Source organism: Dysidea avara, chromosome 3 (assembly GCF_963678975.1).
Source record: "Dysidea avara chromosome 3, odDysAvar1.4, whole genome shotgun sequence".
Taxonomy (NCBI): Eukaryota; Metazoa; Porifera; class Demospongiae; order Dictyoceratida; family Dysideidae; genus Dysidea; species Dysidea avara.
This window is the reverse complement of record NC_089274.1, coordinates 31,096,457-31,119,980: the sequence shown is the minus strand read 5'-3', so window position 1 is coordinate 31,119,980 and position 23,524 is coordinate 31,096,457. Positions and strand designations below refer to the sequence as shown.

Sequence of the window (23,524 nt, the reverse complement as noted above, 5' to 3'; positions counted from 1 at the left end):
TGCAAGGTAATTTGAGCCCAGCTGATCTCACTACAGGATGATTGCGTAGCTGATCTCTCTACTGGGTAACTTGTTTCTAGCTGATCTCTCTACAAGGTAACTTGTTTTCAGCTGAACTCTCTACAGGGTAACTTGAAATATAGTTAAACTCTCTTTAGGGTGACTGGTTTCTAGCTGATCTTTCTATAGGATGACTTGTTTCAAGCTGATCTCTTTAGTGGGTAATTGTTTCTAGCCGATTTCTCTACAGGGTAACACTAGCTGAATATATCTCTACGGGTGACTTAATGCACATCTTATAGAATTGAAGATGAGTCATCATTTGGCTAACAAGAATGTGTTGCAAACCAAGGAAATTAAGGGGAAAAGGTTTTTGGATCTAACTTGGAACATTTTTTTGGAGATATTTGCCTGTTTCCATATACAGTGAAACCTCTCTTAACAAACTCCCTGAATTAAAGCAACAAAAGAAAAAACTTTCATAATAAGGACAAAAGTTTTCGTCCAAACAGATCTGGTTAATACATTTTTACCTCTAAAAGAGGAAAATCACAGCAAAAAGTGGCCAAAAATTCTACGTCCCAAAAAGTCCGAAATAGAGAGGTGCTCCACTATAGTTAGTAATGCTGATAGTGTATAAAGGTTTAGAGTGTATATTTTAGAAACATAATCAAAAGAGGGATTGTGAAGTAAAGTCCATTGAAGGGGGCCCCTCTGCCACCACCTAAAATAAATTCTCATGTGCATACTGTAAATTACACCACATGACCTAGAATCTAATACTTGTGTACACTGAAATAATATTTCTAATTGCACTATTGGCAGCAATATACACAATGCGTGGTTGTAAGTAACCATCTTGTCGCCAAGTGGACAGTGTGACTGAAGTAGACAGTGATACTGGTAATTGTATATCCCAGTGGGTGAAAAGTGCAATACTGACTTATAAATGCAGTTTTCCTGCCACACTTACCCTTTTGCGATGCTCCTTCAACTTAAGCCTTGACAGGTCATCTTTAGCAACCTTTAGTATGTCTTCTGTAGTTTCTTCTACAATATCAGCTGAAGGAAGTCTGACAACATGATCGCTTTTGGAAGTAAATGATACAACAGAACTTGGAGGTCGACGAAATGGTGACTTTGGCATTTGAGTTGCTAATGACTCACTGATACAGACTTGAGCCCTATAAGCATATAAAGTACACAAAAACATAATCACGCAATCAATAATCTAGTGACTGTAGACAAAATATAAGTATTAAACAGGAATATAACTTACAGCATAAGTAATAGTACTAATCTAATCAACATAGTCAAGTACCGCATAGTAAAAAAGTTTGGCAAAAACCCACTATTGCAAAATTGATGGGAAAAATCTGTGGCAAATGGGGCTTCACCCGAAATTTTAATAGCTACCACATAGCACGATATGTCAAAGGTATATACTCCTATCATGCCAGTGTACCACAAATGGTTAATGAACTTAAGTGGGAATCACTAGAGTCTCGAAGAGAACAGCTCTCCTTAACTATGCTATACAACAAAATGTCTATTTACCACCTGAATACATACCCGAGTTTCATCTGCAGACATCACAGTACCAGGTACAGAACAGATCATGCCATATGTTCAGACTCATTGAACCATTTTGTAACACTGACACCTACAAGTACTCCTTTATACCATCAACATCAAGGCAATGGAACGTACTACATCGCTACATCTTTGAAGTGGAAAACACTGACATATTCAAATCTCTGCTACGTAACTATTATTTTGCAATCAATAGCTAACATTATTTATTATATTATATCTGTGTATATTCCTCTGTTTGTGAAGTTTTCACAGTAAAAACAAAAACTAAAAAAACTAAAAAAAAATACTGTACAGCTCGAATGCAACATCGCTACACGCAAGTTCAAGTGATTAACAACTCGCCATTTAAGGGGCATGGCAGCCGTTTCAATCGCAAGTCTTTATCCCTGCCACAGCCCTTAATTAGCAAGTCTTTTAATTGCTTGCACTTGCGCATAGCGATGTTTCATTTGAGTGGTAGCTACCGCACAAGTATAAGCATCGTTCGCTGGTTCTTATAATGTCGAGAGCAATGTTTAGATTTTCGTTAACACTTGTGGGACAATGAACCTCTCGATAATCAAAGGGAAAAATTGGATAAATATTCACAATACCTGTCACGATACGTACTTCAATACCCATTCTTTCAACATGGCTAATCTTCTCATGTGATTGCTAAAAATAATTGGCGGATCAAACTTTGGCGATTGTAATGCTATTCACCAAATTCGCCATTTATTTTTACCACCAAAGCTTTTTACTATACGGTACCATGTGTCATAGGACAAGTCAGGTATATGCATTTACACTATTAACAGCTCACTCAAAGGATGTATTTGATTCAAGCACATGCCAACCTGAGTTAAATACAGTACGTACTCAAACTATTAAAAATCAGAAGGTTTGAAATAAAGGAGGCCACATGAAATTTTGAAACAGACATTTTCAGTAAACAGACAAAATTTGAACTGAAGCATAAATTAGGTGGAGTTTTAAGTTTTAAACTGATATATTTACACCAGTTAAGCACAACAGAAGAAACAGCCAGTTTTGAGTGCAACAGTATGCCATTAAGTAAAAAAAATACTTAACCAATATGATGTCATTATATGTACATTTACCTGGCAAGAAAATGCTTTTATGCATGTGGTGTCATTCATAAAGACACATGGCAGTATGTTGTACAGCCAAGTACAGCCAGTGGGGGCATGCAACAGACAAGTGTGCATTTCACAAGAACCATTTTCATGTTTCCCATGCATTCATAGCTTAAACTAACCATTTTTGCTGTACATCCTATCTCAGGGTAGAGCTCCACTCAGCCATCACTAAGATACATGCCTTCAAACTTCATCATAATTATTATTTTCATATTTTTAATTTACATTTTCTTGAAACTTAGAAAAATTGCCATAACTTGCATGTGCTACAATCAATTTAGTTCAAATTTGTTGGGCAATAAGAGCATATTACAGCACATTTCCATCTCAATTTTTATAAAGATTGAATAAAGGAATAGACCCCCTGTAAATAAAAATTTTTAAATTTAAAAAGGAGAAATAGAGATTGCTATAGTCCAACAATACAAGAAGAGATCGCTGGTAATGTAAACTACAAATCCCTCAACTCACCCTTATAAAGACACACAGTAGTGTGTCGTGCGGCCAAAGAAGCCGGCGCGCAACACCCATGAGTATATTGACAGAAAGAACGAAAATGCAATTTTCACACGTCCGTAGCTTTGTGCTGCCTTGATAAAACGAGACGATTTTTGCTATGAACACGTCCGCCAACCTCCGTACTCCACATACCAAATTTGAGCAAAATCACTTCAATCGTTCTAGAGATATGCAACTTCAAAAATTAGCTTAGTTTCCTAATATTTTTTCTTCCTCTTTTTGCACATTTACAAAAACTGCTATAAAACGCGAACGCCATGTCCAATGCGTTGAAATATGGCGTACAGAAGCGGGGTATAAAAGCGTATCTTGGTACCAACTTTAGTTGAAATACGATAAACAGGCAAAGATTTATTAGTAATTATTCACGAAAAATAACACCCATATGTTGTCATGCCTACAGGGTAAACTGCTTACGGGAAGCTGAAAATCGGTGAGTGAATAGGTTAGCTAATGAACCTCAAACCCTTTGTGGTCTGAAAGAAATGAGCTAAAAACAAGGAAGATACAATGAAAAAACCAAAAGTGTATAGCAATTATGCAATTGAGATTAGCTAATAAAAAACGACTACTTTCCAGCCTACCAGAAACACTGCTTGGGGTAATGCTTTGAAAATCGCTTTGCAGATGGAGTAATCATCTTAGAAGGTTCTTCAATGGGGTAGAAGAATCAGACTTAAAGCCACAAAGTTATAACACGAAATCCAACCTGGTGTAGCAAGTGCGAGATTGAGATACTCTAATAGAACAGTCATCCTAATAGAGCATTCACCCTGAAGAGAATTCAAGAGATGAGCTAGAAACAAGTAACCTGTATAGAGATCAGCTACAAACAAATCACCCTGTAGAGAGTTCAGCTAGAAGAAGTTACCTTGTAGAGAGTTCAACTAAAAAGAAACCATCATGTAGAGAGTTCAACTACAAAAAAATCACCCTGTAGAGAGATCAGCTAGAAGAAGTTGCCTTGTAGAGAGTTTAGCTACAAACAATTCACCCTGTACAGATATCAGTTAGAAGAAGTTTCCTTGTAGTGAGTTCAGCTACAAACAAATCACCCTGTAGAAATATCAGCTAGAAGAAGTCACCTTGTAGTGAGTTTAGCTCAAACTAGTGACCCTGTATAGACATCAGCCAGAAGAAGTTACCTTGTAAAGAATTCAGCTACAAAGAACAAACATGTAGAGAGTCCAACTACAAACAAGTGACCATCAGCTAGAAGAAGTTACCTCGTAGAGAGTTCAGCTACACACCATCATGTAGAGAGTTCAGCTGCAAACAAATCACTTGTAGAGAGTTCAGCTACAAACAAATCACCCTGTAGAGAGATCAGCTAGAAGAAGTCACCTGTAGAGTGTTCAGTTATAAAGAAACCACTGTGTAGAGTGTTCTGTAATAAAAATATGTATTATATAAATAATTTATACATTTACTGATAAAATCAAAAATATTTAAAGTATAAACATATGCTTCTTCTTTTCTTCTTCCAGTGGTAAAGAAAAAAAGATAGGTGAAAAAATCCTAAAAGCCAACCTATGTCCAGCTTTAGGGTATACAAATACAAAAAGAAGTGAAATATAATCCAAAACAGCCAAGCTGTAAAAAAAGAGTACAGCCTTCAAAAAGGCTATGGTGAAAAAAGATGTGAAATCAAGGGTGGCAGCCAAGAAATGGTAGTGATGGTAGGTTAATGGTAAAAATTTTAATAATGACAATTCAGGTGAATTTTGTGCCAAGACCAAGCGGCACCAAAATTCACCTGAATTGTCGTTATTAATTTTTTTACCATTAACCTACCATCACAGCCATTTCTTGGCTGCCACCCTGGATTTCACATCTTTTTTCACCATAGCCTGTTTGAGGGCCGCACTCTTTTTTACAACTTGGCTGTTTTGGATTAGATTAATATTTCTTAGAAGCTTTGTCAAGTAAAAAAAATGAAAAAAGAAAGGATTTGTGGTTTACATTTCCATCCCAGCGATCCTTTCTCGTTTTGATGCTTTTTTCAGTGAACCATTTTTAATATTCATTTATCTAGTTTACATACTTCTTTTAATAAATCTATTAATGGGTTATACTATTGTGCCATATTTAGATTGTAATATTCAGAAAACAGCTGGTCTGTACAGTTTAGCCCACATCAGATTGTGAGTGGATCTCCTTTTTTGCACATATGGACCTATAAAGAAATCTAACTGATGACTATTATAGACAACACTGTATTGCATACCCCACTCGACTACCTGCCAAAAGTTTTCTAAGAAAATGCACATTTTTCAGGATTTCTACACCCTAGTACATTTAACCCTTATAACTCTCTTTTGCATGTACAGTGTATAGGTTAGAATTAAACAAGCATGACAGTAGTGGCTCAGTGGTTAAGGGATTTGGCTGTTTGGGTGTTACATGTAGGTGTAAAAGTCACCATTTGAGAGGCAACTTTCCTTGACCAGCATATTTAGACCCTGCAACCTTATTTAAGCTATTACACTTAGTAGATACCTGTAACTTCACAATAGGCTCAAGATCATGTCTATTAACACAATCTTGGTTGATTAATAACTATCCAGCACAGAGACCCTTAAGGTGTCTATTTACTCAATCACAATGACATACTCTGTTATTATTGGTCTAGCTGCATTTATACAAGCTAGCACAGTGAAAATATGAAATAGTGACATACCCTTGTGGGTGAAAGGGTGACTTGAGATACTCTAATACAACAGTCACCATAATACAGCCCAGCAATACAGACACACTTGTATAGTTGTATGCTATAACAAAAATCACTGAAACCAGTATATTGAAATTTATTCAATGATGGATACAAGTGATAAAAAGGTGAAACATAAGATGAATGATAGTATTACAGCATAGCTCGGTGGGAAAATACCTATTTGGGCATTGAACAAAATAATTGTTATAACATGCCAGTGTAGGGATTTTCCCCTGCAATACCATTTCATCTCTTGTTTCACTACTTTGTATTGCTTGAATCCCTACTTCATTTTTAAATTAATAATATGCCATATTTACTTGGTTAAATGCCGCACCTTCAATAATAGCCACACTCAAGTGGTGCAATAATCGATTTTGAAATAAGGGCTTCAAAATCGTTTTCAAGCATTGAGTGATAGTCATATTAGAATAGTTGCCGCATTATTTCAAGAACTAAGGTAATAAATGCCATGGTGTTTAACTAAGTAAATACGGTAACCACTTACGACATTAAGATTACGGTATAATAATTCAAAATTTTGAACGACTCTTAACAGTTTTTGAGAAGGAAATAAAACCATTTTAGCAACGTGAAAAGTTTAAAACGAACATGAAGCCCTTCATATTTATTGTTTAGTGTAGCTACTGTGCAGTTTGAGGCTAATGGAACAATGGAATACTACAAATAACATTTCTGGGGCATAGTAAGACTGTATGTTAAATTAATTAGGGCCTGTGGAAGAGTTTTTGGCACTTTTCTTCCCAGTGATGGAGATACAGGTACAAGCCTTCAAAGAGCACGTTTTGCTCAAGTTGCAATAAAATGTCTACAAACAATAACTTTAATATATCGCTTCCACAGTATGTAAATATTTTAGTTGTTTAGTTGCTTGCATCAAGATTATAAGGATTCAGTGATCTGTTATTCTAGTTTTCAGTGGTGCATTTTTTTGTAAAACATTACTCTACCGCAGACCACGCACCCAAGAACAGTTGTTATTCTGAAGTAAAAATAAACAAGCACAAATACTACCACAACACAGGTGCTGACTTAATAATTTATTTATCCCTGCTTTCTTAAAGAAGGTTTTGTAATTTGCCACGTGCACGCATTAAAAATATATCATACAGTACGTATAGCAGGGACCACAAGAAGTAGGCGGTGCCCACAAAATAACATCACCCAAAAACCAGCTCCTGACGAAATTGAGGCACTATTGGTTAGGTACAAAGACCAAACAAGCTTTCAGATTGACCCGAAACGTTTTCAACAAGTTGCTACGGAATCTTTTAAAAAAATTATTTAACGGAATTTTCTACTGACTCACTGAGTAACTGACTGAGTAACTGACTGAGTAACTGACTGACTGATACCTTCAGACAAGCACAACTCGATAACGGCTAAGGAAATGAACATGATTTTTTCACTATTCGACAACGCTTCGGCCCAAGAGGTGCCTTTTGGCATACTGCAGTACGTACAATGTATTCTTTGTGGACTTACCAGTGTCAACCTTTGTGTCCCATTCATCTTTGCTGACAGCAAAAAGTGTCGATTTGTCAGTAGCACCTACTGTGCATTTCCGTTATGGTATATTGAGCACAGTAGGGATATAATACTTCTTATTGTATTACTATGATTTAATATCCTACTGGGTGACTTGATCAAGCTGATCTCTCTACAGGGTGATTCGTTTCTAGCTGATCTCTCTACAGGATGTTTTCTTTCTAGCTGATCTCTCTACAGGGCTGCTTGTTTTTACTGAGCTCTCTACAGGGTAACTTGAAAAATACTTGAACTCTTGCAGGTAACAGTTACCAGCAACTTGCCTAACTGATCTCTCTACAGGGAAATATGAATACTGTCTGTACAGGGTGATATATTTCTAGCTGTTCTATCTACTGAGTGATTTGTTCATAGCTGGACTCTCCATGGGGTGACTTGAAAAGTAGTTGGGCTTTTACAGGGTGACTTGATCACGATGATCTCTCTACAGGGTGCCTTGTTTCCAGCTGATCTCTTTATAGAGTGATTTTCTAGCTGATCTCTCTACAGCATGATTTGTTTCTAGCTGATCTGACTTATTTCTAGCTAAACTCCCAGGGAAGAGCCTATGAAAATGCAATGGTAAACCATGAAATTTCATGTAGTTTTCACTGCCTATAAAAAATTGACAATTCATGGACACTGCCTATGAAAATTGAACAATTCATGGACACCGCCTATATATGAAAACTTTAAAATTCATGGCCACTGTAGCCATGAAATTTTCTTGTGCCATGAAATAATTTTTCGGTAATATGAAATTACCATGAAATCTCCACTTTTCATGAGTATTTCATGGCATGGATATTACATAAAATATCAATGGAATGACTTTCATGGCACTTTATGAGGATTATTTTACTATTAAAGGATAATCCATAGGTATTTGATGGCACTGTTCTCTGGTAGTGCTACATGGTGACTTCATTCTATCTGATCTCTCTACAAGGTGACTTGTTTCTAACTAATCTTTCAACAGAGTGATTTGTTTCAAGCTGATCTTTCTACAGGGTGACTTGTTTCTAGCTGATCTCTCTACAGAGTGATATGTTTCCAGCTTATCTTTACAGGGTGAATTGTTTCTAGCTGATCTCTACTGAGCTCCTTACAGAGTGACTTGAAATGTAGCTGAACTCTCTACAAAGGTGATGAACTGTCTTCAGGGTGACTAGTTTGTAGTTGAACTCTCTACAGGGTTACTTGTTTGTAACTGAACTCTCTACAGAGTTATTTGTTTTTGATACTAGTTGAAGGGTGACTTGATTGTGGTTGAACTCCCTTGTGGGTGACTTGTTGTTAGCTGAACTCTCTACATGGTGACTTTATTGTAGATGAACGTTCTAATAGAGTGAATTATTGTGCAGCTGAATGTTCTATTAGGGTGACTACACTATTGGAGTATCTTGATAGTGCACTTCTTACACCTAGTTAACTTTCATAGTGTAGCTCAGTGGATTTTAATCTGATTCCTTGTAAACCAATGAAAGATCGTTCTAAAATGATTTGTCTACCTGTCTACCTGATTTCAGCTGATTCCATTAAATAGTTTACCAGGTAGGTGTGGCAAGTATTACTTTTTTATTAACAAAACTCGATTGTGCGCATTTTACATATGGTTGGCGTTTTTGTTATAACTCCTTGACTATTAGTGCGATTAGTTTCAAACCACACAAGGTTTGCTCTACAAAGGTTACTCCATGTACAGACCGATTTTCAAGTCATTCCATCAAACGGTTTACCCTGTGGCCGTGACAAAAATCACTATCAAATTTTTCAAAAATCACATATAACTCCCTCGTTCTTTATCTGATGTGTACGAAAATCGGACTGTAAACGTGCTTCATTATGTTCTTATTGCCCTCCAAATTGAAGGAAAATCAACTAAAGCATGCGCCAGTTATAGAGATTTTTGTAAGTGCTGCAAAAAGAATAATAGGAAAAAAAATACAAACAATCTAAGATGCAATTTGAAGATGCATATATCAGTGATAGCTTTGCGGATTCAACTCAAATTTGAAACTGGAGGTGCCCCACCCCGAGGGAATTACCAAAGCAAAAATGGTTAATTTCCGGTCAGGCACTATCGAGCTACAGATGCGTGAAAACGGCGTTTTCCTGGTTCCTGTAAAATACACACTTGATTGTCGCGCGCCCGTAGTCTACTTGGCTGCACGACACACTATCGCTTGTCTTGATATATTAACTTACCGTAGATTCCCTAAAAATTCAGCAGAAATAAATTAATTCCTTTCGTGTCTGGCCGAACAATTAGGAAAAATGTACCAGCCCGGTGTTATTGTCGAATTTTTAGGGATCTGTCCCTAATACAGTCTACACGCTTCATGGCTATGTTATTTGCGATCTGCTTACTGGTTACTTTCTGGATTTATTTCTACAGGGACCAACAGGAATTCCTTGTGGCGGAACTGACGATACTGGCCGCAACACTCACTTCGCTGCAACACTATATACCGTGATTGCCTACATTATCCAGGAGAGATCAATGTCATTACTGCATCGCTTTTGTATACAGTCACTCGACATTAATAATAATAGAAACCACAATCAATACTATCTTGATACTATTAAACTAACTATTTCGTAATAATTAATTAAATCTCGCTAGCTCCCAGTTGCTGCATGAAGTGTTCCATGACTAAACAGGGCGTTATATCTGAGGATGTATCATGTTTGTGGGCTCCAGGAAAGATGTTATTCTGAGAACAGAAATGAAGATCGTTTTGTGGTAGCTGTGATGTCACACGATGATATCGTTGGGCACGTTTGTTACGTGAACAATTTCACACTTTGTGCTCAGGCAGTTCATCCAGCATCGAGGTAGCATAATATGTGAGGTCACTGGGAATCCTCAGTACTAAAGAAACCATTGTCAATTAGTACTCCAAGTGCCGAAAATTTAGCACGCTTGTAATAGAAACTTTCTTTCCACTTACCGAAATTTAGAGCACATTGCGTTCAAAGCACGGGGAGTGCCGAATATTTAGAGATGCCGAAATTTTAGGGAATCTACGGTACTTACTGTCCCAATATAGTCAAGTTAGTAGACTTAATATTGTACACAACGGTAATACTAAAAGTCTTGATCCCACAATTACAATTTTTCTAGTGTTATGTGCAAAGCACGCATGAACAATGTTCAGAAGGATATTAGCCCACACTATATTGATCATGAGATACTGATGCAAAAAGAACTGTGTAGTTCTTTCACATATCAGATGAGCATTGATATATATCACTTATACCACGAGTGCATTAGGTTTAGGGTTGGGCAATATAATGATACTGCTTAGAAGTGATACTGCTTAGAAGCTATATGCAGCTTAGAAGTTGTTTATAGGATGGATATAACAATACAATCCATAGCAAAACATCCTCATGTGAATATTACATGCTTTTCCAAACGAGCATATAATATCATGATAATATCGATTATCGTGATAAATGCTTCCATGATATATCGTGGCGCACTTTTTCAGTATCGCCCAGGGTTTTGATGGTACATGTATATACACCCTTAGCCCTCAGGCCTGCAGCTCTCATACTTTGAGTTTATATATCAGCAAAATCCCTCACAGCCATGGTATAAGTATTACTTAAACCCCAGTGCGTGGGAGTATCAAAGCGCCGCGCTGGGTTATAACTACCATACAGCTAAACAGAGCGGCGCTGCTACTGTACGATATATTAGTTATCACCCAGTGATAACTAACTTATCACTCTGTTGCGGAGCCACTCAGTCTCTTTCGTGACATCATAATAACTGCGAATGGCATTGTTTACCGATGGAACAAAGAGCCAAATAAGGAAATATTAATACAAAACACACCAATACAGCACTTAAAACTACCTAAATCTTGTTAATCCTTTTCACAATAACACTACAAGTTACCAAATGTCAAGAATAGTACGTGACGATTTTCGCTCCAGCAATCACTCCCAACGGTCACTATGGTGAAGAACTAACTTCCTCTAGCTTCATTGTTCTATCTTGGGACTATGGTAGCCACTTGTTGGTCTTTATTTTTCTCTTGCACACCACGCGACAACACTATACCAATTTCTGACGAAGGCGAATTGTACCTGGAACCGCTACTTCATAATACCGCCCTTCGCTACAGTTTGTAGGCAGTATGTAAGGTCTCTCTTGTGGCTACGAAGTAGAATCTCCACACAATTCGGACGAAATCTTGAGCACAGTGACAGGAACTCAAACCGGAACTTAATTTAGTATCCGTAAACTTCTGCGCACTCCCGCGTACTGGGATATAAAACAGTTATATCCCGTATACTCGGATGATATCATCCTTGTACCGGGATATAACTATAACATATACCTCTATTGCATAAAACATTGTTAGAACTGAGTATTGGGGGTATACAGTGCTGGTATTTAACCATATATATTAGATACCCCATAATTTATGGATAATATTAAGATCAATTAATCTTCTTTCAGTTACGCAAATTTTGCTTTAAAATAATGTAGTAAAGTGGTATGACGTAGTAAAGTGGTATAGTGGTATAAAATTAGTACAGGTAGAAACCACCACAGCTACTACGATTGCACCAAGTTTCATCAAAATTCAAGAGGTGATCCTAATTCCTTGTTACAGAATGATATTTCAATCAGGTACAGTTAATTGCAATTTTATAGCATTATTGTATCTTTCCACTAAAACATAAATTTCACACACCCTCAATAAAAGCACTGGACTAAATAAACAGAAAAATAAAGACACAGAGGAAAAGCTAGAACCATAACCATCAGAATTAATTACAATGCTAGAAAAGCTCATTAGAAAATGTGTCTGTCTTCAGTATCCATACTGTGCAAAACCATGTGTGCACGTGTGTAAATGTACGAAAATAAAACTATATAATGTTGTAGACAGCCACAACACATGTGCACCTGTACAACTACAGTATGGGTCAAGTATATTTAGTACATCTATGTACTAAATGTTGTTTTTCACAATATACCCCTGTGAAACATGTATACATACAGTACGTATATACAAAGTATGTACACAATGAAGAAAACATGGCCACTTACTTTAAGTCTTCAATCTGCTTTAAATACTGCAGCACAACATCTGCCATTTCACTACTACATTCTGTATCAACTGACTTATATTCCACTGGTGATACTCCTAATGTCAATATCAATACATACATAGCAGTACAAGTAGGATACCGAGGATAGAGTGTGTCTACTTGTTGAGTATGCATATGCAGAATACTATACTAAGGCCACAATGTTTTGGTTTAATGTTTTTGCACATGCAAATGTACACTTTATCATCTACTACGGGCATACATACTGTATTATACACATACATTCTACATACAATATGTAGCTTTGAAGACGAAAATTGAGTTGAAAATTAACTTTGAATTTGCAAATAAAACAATCTAGCATGATAATTGATAGACACATTATTAAATATGACAATAGTACATGTAGCTGAACTCTCTACAGAGTGACTTGATTTCTATATTGGATGACTTGTTATTAGTTGAACTCTCTACATGCATGGTGACTTGATTGTAACTGATCTCTCTCCAGGGTGAGTTGTTTGGAGCTGAACTAAATGGTGACTTGATTGTAGCTGATACATATCTCTATAGGATGATTTGTTTAGTGCTGAACTCCCTATATGGTGACTTGATCTCTATTTGACTTGTAACATACATGTAGCTGAACTTTACAGGGTGACTTTTTGTTTACTGGGTTGACTTTTTATGTAGCTGAACACTATACAGTGTAATTGTTTGGAGCTGAACTCTCTACATCTCTCTAAAGGTAGAGTGACTTCCACCTTATATTACGTAGCTGAATGTTCTAATAGGATGACTGCATTATTAGAGTATCTCAATTGTGCACTTGTTGCACCTAGTTGACTTTTGCGGTGTAACTCAGTAGTTTTTAATATGATTCCTTTTAAGCCACTGAAAGACCATTCTAAAATAATTAATTTACCAATCTACCTTTTTCCAACTAATTCTATTAACTGGTTTGCCTGGTAGATATGGCAAGTAATACCGTTTTATTAACAAAACTCAATCACATGCTTGTTACAACACATGGTTAGCATTTTTGTTCTAACTACATGACTGCTAGTGTGATTTCTTTCAAACTACAAAAGGTTTGCACTAAGATAGTTACTCCATGTACAGACCAATTTTCAAGTCATAAAAGCAGTTTGCCCTGTGGCAGTGACAATAAATTGCTATTGCATTTTCTAAAAATTTATCGCTTTGTCTAAAAATCGCTGTTAATCCGATGCGTAGGAAATTTATACTACTGTAAATATTTTGCATTACACTCTTACTGCCCTCCAAAATTGAAGAAAATCAACTATACAGTAGCATGCTTGAGTTACAGCAATTTTTCTAAGTGGAGCGAAAAGAAGAAGACAAAAGAAAAATATGAAGAAACTAAAATGAACTTTGAAGGTGCATATCTCAGTGAACAGATTAAACTCAAATCTGAAAGAGGAGGTGTCCCGCCCTGAGGAAGTTTCCACCTTGGTTCCTGTAAAATACAAACTTGTCTGCACACCTGCACTGGTTGTACTTGGCAACATGACACACTATTCTCATTGAAGTGGCCACATACAATAAATAAAAATAACTACACATATTAAAAATTAGAGATGTACCAATTCAACTTTTCTGAACATCAACGATACCAATCCGATCTAGGAAATATTATTACCATCTGCCGATATCAAACAGCACGATAGAACTGTTTAAGTAGGGATCGCCCATAAAACGATGCACACCACCTAAAATGCCACCATCAAAAATCATCCTAGAGACATCTTACGGGACGAAAATCACCTTTACAAATAATATTAGTCCATCTCACATCATGTACTGCATTAAAAGCAAAAAAACACTAATAGGTGGCTGGATACAGATTTTTTTTAAAACACCAAAAAAACTCGGATTTTGGCTTCCCTGCCAGCCTGCCAGACTGCCTGACCATAGTCACAAGGCTAGAGGCCAAACAAGGCAGCACACGGCTACCATTTTACACCACAACAACAAACCACTGGTGGGATGTACCTTTTGAGGTTCCGACGAGTAATTGCCTTCTGCACCTTAGTTTTTCCTTTTATCTTCAATCAGGCTGTTTGTCATCTTGTTGCAATGAAACCACATAAAAGCATTAATTTTCCATATCAACACCTTCCTTGAGCAGCATACTTCGACACCACAAATTATTTATAGCGCTTACGCTTGGTAGTACCTGTAATTTCATGATAAGGTTAAGGTGACACTAATCAAGACACACGGTAGTGTGTAGTGCGGCCCAAGAAGCCGGCGCGCAACCCCGTGAGTATATTGACAGGAAGAAAGAAAACGCAATTTTCGCACTTTCGTAGCTCTGTGCTGCCTTAATGAAACAAGACGAATTTTGCTGTGTACATTCCCTCCAACTGCAGCACTCTACGAGTGAAATCGCTTCGCACGTTCCCGAGATATGCAACTTCAAAAATTGGCTCAGTTTCTTCGTTTTTTTTTTCTTCTTATTTTTCTTCCTCTTTTCGCACACTTACAAAAACTGCTATAAAACGCAAACGCATTATCCGATTGCCTTGAAATTTGGCACACAGAAGGGGGGTATAAAGGAGCATCTCGGTACCAACTTTGGCTGGAATACCATAAACAGGCAAAGAGTTATGAGCGATTATGCACGAAAAATAACACCAATATGTTGTCACGCCTACAGGGTAAACCGCGTATGGGAAGAAGCTGAAAATCGGAGGGTGAATAGGTTAACCATTGAACCTCAAACCTTTTGTGGTTTGAAAGAAATCGAGCTAAAAACCAGGAAGATACAGCAACAAAACCAACAGTGTGTAACAATTGCGCAACCGAGATTAGCTAATAAAAAACGAATACTTGCCACACCTACCAGATAAACCGCTTGGGGTAATGCTTTGAAATTCACTGTACAGATGGAGTAATCATCTTAGAAAGGCTCTTCAATGGTGTAGAAGAATCAGACTTAAAGCCACAGAGTTATAACACGAAATCCAACTTGGTGTAGTAAGTGCGAGATCGAGATACTCTAATAGAGCAGTCATCCTAATAGAGCAGTCACCCTGAAGAGAATTCAAGAGATCAGCTAGAAGCAAGTAACCTGTATAGAGATCAGCTACAAACAAGTTACCCTGTAGAGAGTTCAGCTACAAACAAATCTCCCTGTAGAGAGATTAGCTAGAAGAAATTAACCTGTAGAGAGTTCAGCTACAAAGAAACCACCATGTAGAGAGTTCAGCTACAAAGAAATCACCCTGTAGAAAATTTTGCCAGAAACAAATTGCCCTGTAGAAAGATCAGTTAGAAGAAGTTACCTTTTAGAGAGTTCAGCTACAAAGAAACCATTCTGTAAAGAGCTCAGCTTCAAACAAATCACCTGTACAGAATTCAGCTACAAACACATCACCCTGTAGAGAGATCAGCTAGAAGAAGTTACCTTGTAGATCGTTCAGCTACAAACAATTCACTCTATAGAGAGAGCAATTAGAAGAAGTCACCTTGTAGAGTGTTCAGTTACAAAGAAACCACCATGGAGATTTCTGTAATCAATATATGTCACCGGATTTTCGAAAAGGGGTCTTCCACACACATCCAATTCCGTAAACGTTGGAGACCATAACTCAGTGTTCAAGTAACATATTAACCTGAAAATTTCACCATGTATTCAGCTATACTGGTGCTCACCACTGCCCAAATGTCAAGGCAATAGCTCTTTCCAATCTGAAGTTATCAATTGTCAAAGTTGGCAAATTGGATGTGTGTGGAAGACCCCTTTTCGCAAATCCGGTCACATATGTATTATACAGTATATATAATTTGTACATTTACTGATAAAATATTTAAAGTACATCTACTTCATCTTTTCTTCTTCCTGTAGTAAAGAAAAAAAAACATAGGTTAAAAAAGTCCTAAAGCTGGCCATAGGCCGGCTTTGGGGTATACAAATACAAAAAGAAATGAAATCTAATCCAAAACAGCCAAGCTGCAAAAAAGGTGTGCGGCCCTCAGAAAGGCTATGGTGAAAAAAGATGTGAAATCCAAGGTGGCGGCCAAGAAATGGCTGTGATGGTAGGTTAATGGTAAAAATTTTAATAATGACAATTTAGGTAAATTTTGTGAAGCGGCACAAAAATTCACCTGAATTGTCGTTATTAAAATTTTTACCATTAACCTACCATCACAGCCATTTCTTGGCCGCCACCTTGGATTTCACATCTTTTTTCACCATAGCCTTTCTGAGGGCCGCACACCTTTTTTGCAGCTTGGCTGTTTTGGATTAGATTATACTATTGATTAAGAATGATCGAGCATGGGGACCATACCTCTTAAATCTATTTACTCGATCATAATGACCACACCCTTTGTTATTGGTCTAGTGTATTCATAATGCTAAAATATGAAAGAGTGACACGCCCCTGGTAGGTATATAAAGGCTGACTCAAGATACACTAATACAGCAGTCACCGTAATAGAACAGTCACACTTGTATAGCTGTATGCTATAGCAAAAACCAGTATATTTAATTTTAAAATAAAGTAGGGATCCAAGCAATAAAAAGTAGTGAAGCAAGAGATGAATCATGGTATTACAGCATAGCTTGGTGGGAAAATCCCTACTTTGGCATTAAACAATTGATTGTTATAACATGCCAATGTAGGGATTTTCCCACCAAGCTACGTATGCTGTAATACCATCACTCATCTCTTATTTCACCACTTTTTATTGTTTGTATCCCTAATTTATTTATAAATTAATAATTTTTAAATATGCTATCAAGAGTTAATAATAGTGCTGATATTGTACTGATGTGTACCTGTATGTCTGTGGTTAAAATATAGGCAATGATATAAGGTTTCCAAATGAACATGTCAACGTGAATAGATAGGATACTTATTTACATATTAACACATCGGTTTCTCTTGCAGAGACTAAGTCTGAAGATCAATGGCAAAGTGAAACTACAAAAAGCAAATTAGCTTTAAAGTGGATGTTAAGGTTACGGGCTAGGCGCTTAATAATAGGCTATTATTTTTCAATGCGCAGTAATGGATGGTGCAATATTAGCACGAAACTCGAGCAGGTGTAAGTGAGAAGGTTGTTATCTTCAAGCGTTGTATAGCCACATGATAATAGCGGAGGAATCATACAAAGTGAGTGTCAATAATTTACTACGGAAGGTAGTCAAGCGTAAAATTAAGTCCCCGCAATATGGTTGAATCAGTGTTTAGCGCTACTGTGTAATGTGGTTATCATTCATCAAAAATAGCAGCTGTCAGCCAATTAGTACTAATTTTTTAGGGCAGTATCAGCGGGTGGTTATATTATCTAGGTCCTATCGTGGAGACTTTGTGGGAAAACTGACTAGAGGATGGTTAATTACCGTATCTTTCAAGGATAATGGCGAGTAGTTCTGCTACGGAAATACCACGAGTCCACTACAGTGCTGTTACAATCGGATAGCAACTCAATTCGTTTGTGAGGACCTAGAAATCACTAAAAAATTGCTTATTAATGCTAAATATCACGATGTGGCTTCCCATGAAACCTGGTTTTTGATGAATAGCAATCAACAGTTTCATTGTTTAGTGCCTGCATTTCTGTACAAGTGCTTCCCTTGTTGAGTGTATCACTACTTATGGTATTACTTGTACGTTAATATTCCATGTTATTTTAGTGAGTTCTTCCATGCAAAATGGTTAAAACAGAACTATAAACAAAGCACCTGCAAAATTATTTATCTGGTAACCCGTAACCTTAACACTTCAATATGCATTTAAAAATAGGTCATGGACATGAAGAAAGACATAACATGAAAGGCTACGTATGTAGGCTTTATCCCCAAAAAGTACTTTGCAGGAAAAAAGTATGATGAAAACATGGCTCAAATGTGAACAAAATGGTCCAAAATGGCTGATTTCAGTTCTTTAAAGAGTGGTCTTTTAAACTTCATATTTGCTAATGGACTTAAACTTCTTTCCAGATTAACTTCTAAGGTTTCTTTTGAGGTTGGAAGAGGTTTCTAAAGTTGTGTTTAGGTGAGTGTCCTATTAGGATTTCGGAAATCATACGGTAGGCATCTCTATTATGAATCACTAAAGCAGCTATTCATTAATTACGCAAGCAAAGCAATCAATAAATTTCTTGGTCACAAGTACAACAATACAACTTCTGCTTACTATAAAAAGGTCTACACATGCATGACATAATAGAGTGTATGTGTATAAAGGAACACGTACTTTGACCAGTGGTATAATCTTGTATTGATGCACCCTGCTCCATACTAGTTTGCATCTGAGCCAAGCGTGCTGACTGTGTACCAATTACTTCATGTTGAGCCTTCAACCTTCTTCTTAAGCTACGTATAAATATGCAGGCATATAATATACACAAGGAGATTAGGGATCATAGCTATAAACAAGAGAGGTTGTCCACACATGCAGATAAACTAGTGGACATTTAATCTGTAATTCAGTCATGGGTAGATTGAAGCAGGTATTAAATCTCAACTCAGTTAGCTACTGTACACAGTTAGTTACTGTACACAGTCAATAGAAAATTCTGCTAAATAATAAAAAAATGTAGCAACTAATCAGAAGCATTTTGGTCACTCCAAGACACTTTCCTGACCAAAATTGGTAAAGGCACTATGAAGCCTGGTTTCTGGTTAATGTTTTTTTGCGAGAAAATGCATCCCTCCATGATCCCAAATATACATTAGTATCGTACTGTATGATAATCTTTAATTCAAGTACTACAAAACTACACTACATGAGTACATGTACTGTATCTTTTAGTAGCCATAAAATTAAATATACGTAATGTCTTTGCTACAGAATTTACAGTTGCTTAATGATTCAATATCATGTTCCTATAAAACACCAGATGCTCAGTTACTACGTACGTGCACAAAAGAGTGTAGCTTTCAAAGCACCTAGTTAAAATATAAAGATTCAAGTTTTGATATGGCAAGGCCACAGCAATACAGCCACATTTTTCAGTGTAATGATGCTCCGCAAACCTGGAGTTCCTCAAAACTTAAGTTTGTTGTGCCTATTTTGTAACCACATCGGTTGCTCTACATATGTGCCAGAATTACCCTGCATTATGAAGCATCAGTAAACCATGCCAGATCCTAGTTTGTGATAAGTTGACGTAGGTGATGAATTTACTGAGTAGTTGCGTTAAACTATGGAGTTTATGAACTTGACAACTTCATATGCAGATTTTAGCACAAAAGATATACCATTACCATACAAGGCTGGTACAAGTCTGATGGGTAGGTGTTCTTTACTGGTACTGTACATGATATCACATTTATGCACATGAATACAGTATGTATGTGTACACAATACATTAGCATATTTTGTGCGTATGCACATATGTGTAACACTTTCACACCTCGGATCAAAGGAGCCACCTGTTCTACATTTTGTATGTAGTCCAGTTAGCTGGGCTACATATGAAATGTAGACCAGGTTACATGTTACATCTGGGAGGCAGTTATATATACGTTAAGGTCGAAATCAATTGTGGGGATAATACAAACGTGATTAGCAATGCACGGCTTGGATTTTGCACTCATACAGAGAGCATTTTGTATTCTTTGTTATCCTACGAATTGAAAAACATTAAGCTAAGGTGAGAACTAGTGCTATAGCTTATTCACCAATCGTTTCCAAATATGGAACACATCCCCATCACAAAGTTACCACTCTGCACAAAGTAACTAATGTACAAGCATGCTTATCTATCTAGACCATTAGGAAACTTCGTAATTATTCCACAAATGATTTAATAGCACCGATTTATTATTATTATTACTAGGACCGGGTCAGATACAACCAAGTACATACACCAACGTTGCAACCTACCCATTGGGCATGTATAAACAGTGCCATAGCAAGCACTAAGGGCAGTGTGTGTGCCGGTGAAAATGATACACATGCATACACAGGCAAGGGAGTTTCAGAAAATCACAATACTAAAATGCAACTTACACAAAAAAACAAGTTAGCTATAGTGATATTAATTGATTTGTTTATATTGTAGGTATGAGATATCTCAGATAGTGAGTCAGTTAAGAAGTACGACAAGGTGGTGAAGGCTAGGCACAATCAACATTATGGTCCCAAATAAAGGAAACATGTTGTGTATAGTACATACACATCAATGTGACATTGCCACACTACTAATGTATACCAGCATTTAGCTACCAGTTGCCTTTAGTCTGTGCAAACATACTGAGCCATAGATGACATACTGGAGATTCACATTAAAACAGTAGTACATGCAGCAATGTATTATTGGTTGGAAGATCACTCACTGTGACACCTGGAAGCGAGACTGGAGAGACCAGCCACAAACAATCTATAGTCTGAATCAAATCAGTGTGGTCCTTAATTACTTACTTTGCACTGTAGGTGTGACATGTCTCTGAAGTCATGAAGTGAGGCTATGTACAACAAGGTGATGAAGGCATAACTGGCAAATGATTCGCCCAATTGGAACAGTAGACTCTGTTGTACATGTAACTAGAGGCCACTGGTATGTGCCAGTAAATCAGTGGTGTGGCATTGGCACTATGATCACAGTCTATAATATTATGCATACACTACATACATGTAAAAGAGATAGTTAGCTACACATTGTTACATGCATCTTCCGGGTATTCTTGACGATTGAAGATTATTGGCAATAGCTAAGGATAGAAAATAATTCCAGCCATCAAGCAAGGTGAAGGATTAAGATGTACAACACAACAAAACATTGAAACATACTATTTACCTAGTTGTTTACGAGCGAATCAGTGTTTGCAGTGAAGCCTCAGTGGAGCGCATATGCGTGATACAAAATAAACAGGTACAAACATTAAAACATACTTTTAGTCTTGTTGTGTACATGTAAAGTGGCCTCTGGCTCTACTGCAATTACTCCGTTGACAGTTGCTAATCTTCTATTTCGTGCAATCAGCATGGGTGTGGTACTGGGTGTTATTTAGAATTACATGTACGTTAAAGTCATCATAACAAACAGGCGTAATTATTATACAGTTGTTCCTTCATTCACAGGCGGATCTATCCCTGGTTAGTTTATGTCTCTAGGCATCGTAGTTTTCGAGAACATTAATTATTTTATTATTTATTATTTATTCATTCGTTATTATTTATGACGTAATTTCAACTGCATTTCGTATTATCTTTAGTAATTGGTTGTATAATTATTACTAGGACTGGGTCACACATAACCAAGTAAATAATTTGCAAATAAGACAGCCTGTATTTTGTTTTCTATAACTGTGATGTATAGTAAGTACAGTAGGACCTCCACTATCCAAGCCTCTGTGTGACAGTTCAATTATAAAAGTGTCAAGATAAGTGAATTTGTTTGGCCTATTCATTTATACAGAAAGTTCCGTTTAACTGCTCTAGTAGAACGTTCACCTAATGACAGAATACTCTAATAGAACAGTCACTTATACTGTTCAGATAGGATAATCGAGATGCGAGGTACTAATGTATCAGTTGGTTGCATCACCATTGCATAGCACTTTATGGTGGCCTCTACCTTGTGTAAATAATTTGAGTTTGTTCGCCTTTCATGTATACGGCAATGCTATGAAAAATGGAAAGGCAGCTAAACTCAATTGCTACCAGAGAATCTATACACTTTGCTTCATTGATTAGCATGTACAGTGGTGTGTACTTTTCAGATTAGCATTAAGCAGGAGGTTTACAGATGATGGCACAATCCACCTACTTTCAACCCTATAAGTGAGATGTACTGTAGGAGGTTGTCAATCATTTCTTCAGTGTAAACACTTTTTCCATTACTACGGCTGGGATGACTTAACTAATGGCAGAATAACCAGTAGAGAAATTGAGGTGTGCTCCCAGGACCTCAGCAGTTATCATACAAAAAAAACTACTGGCCAGACTATTGCTACCACAGAATCATTGTCACCCACTAAACTATGCACACATATGGGCACAAAAATTAACACACACGCATGCACGTATGCACACACACACACACACACACACACACAAACACACACTATACATGTACACATATGCACACACGTACCCTGTACACACACAGATGCACACATGTAGATATACATACAAACTAGGGCTCAAACGAACTTGGATTGTCAGGGTTCAAACATTCATCAACTAAAGTTCACGAATCTTTCGAACTTTTAAATGGAGCTGGTTCCTCTTTACTAATTATAAATCACAGCATATTAAATGTTAAATGCATGTCTCAAAAGTTTGCAACACACACATGCAGTTGTACTGACTAAACAGTTTTACTAAGAAAACTTGAAATTGAATACCACAAGTAAAAATGCTTGCGGTTACTAGGTTTAAATACATTTTACTACTGCTATACAGTTGAGACAAGTGACTGGCACTGCATAGAAACTTTAAAACCTCAGAGGCATGGCCTGTGACTACCACTAAACTATCAACACATAACTTAATTAAATGCCAAATATGACAATTATGTCTAGCTTCCCCCACATCATTATGGAATACAGAAAGATGGATAGCTTAACTGTATCACTATCTAATTAGTGGCTATAGTTCGAACTTTTCAATCTGCATTCAAATGTTTGTTCGTTCGAACGAACCTTTGAATTCACCTAAGTTCGTTTGGGCCCTAATACAAACACACACACGTGTCTGAGACTGGCGTGTGGCACTGGCACCATGATCAGTCCATAATATTATGCATACACAACATACAGGAGATAGTTTAGACTTGTTGCATGCATCTTCAGTCTGAGTCTTCTTGATGATTGAAGAATATTGGCAACAGCTAAGGGTAGAAAATAATTCCAGCTATCAAGCCAGGTGAAGGATAAAGATGTACAATACAACAAAACATTGAAACATACTCTTTGCCTTGTTGTTAAGCTGGCTGTTCGCAATGA

At 37.0% G+C, this 23,524-nt stretch overlaps 1 protein-coding gene across 2 annotated transcripts in view; it reads right to left on the bottom strand.

Moving 5' to 3' along the window:
* The window catches only part of LOC136250691 (kinesin-like protein KIF21A), a 465,334-nt gene that overhangs the window by 246,975 nt on the left and 194,835 nt on the right, over nt 1-23,524 (bottom strand). For both annotated transcript variants that reach the window (XM_066042921.1, XM_066042922.1), the window contains exons 14-16: nt 18,825-18,943; nt 12,590-12,686; nt 974-1,184 (exon numbers count right to left, since the gene is read on the bottom strand). In XM_066042921.1, the coding sequence (XP_065898993.1) occupies nt 974-1,184; nt 12,590-12,686; nt 18,825-18,943 (427 nt within the window). The remainder of the gene's footprint in view (nt 1-973; nt 1,185-12,589; nt 12,687-18,824; nt 18,944-23,524) is intronic.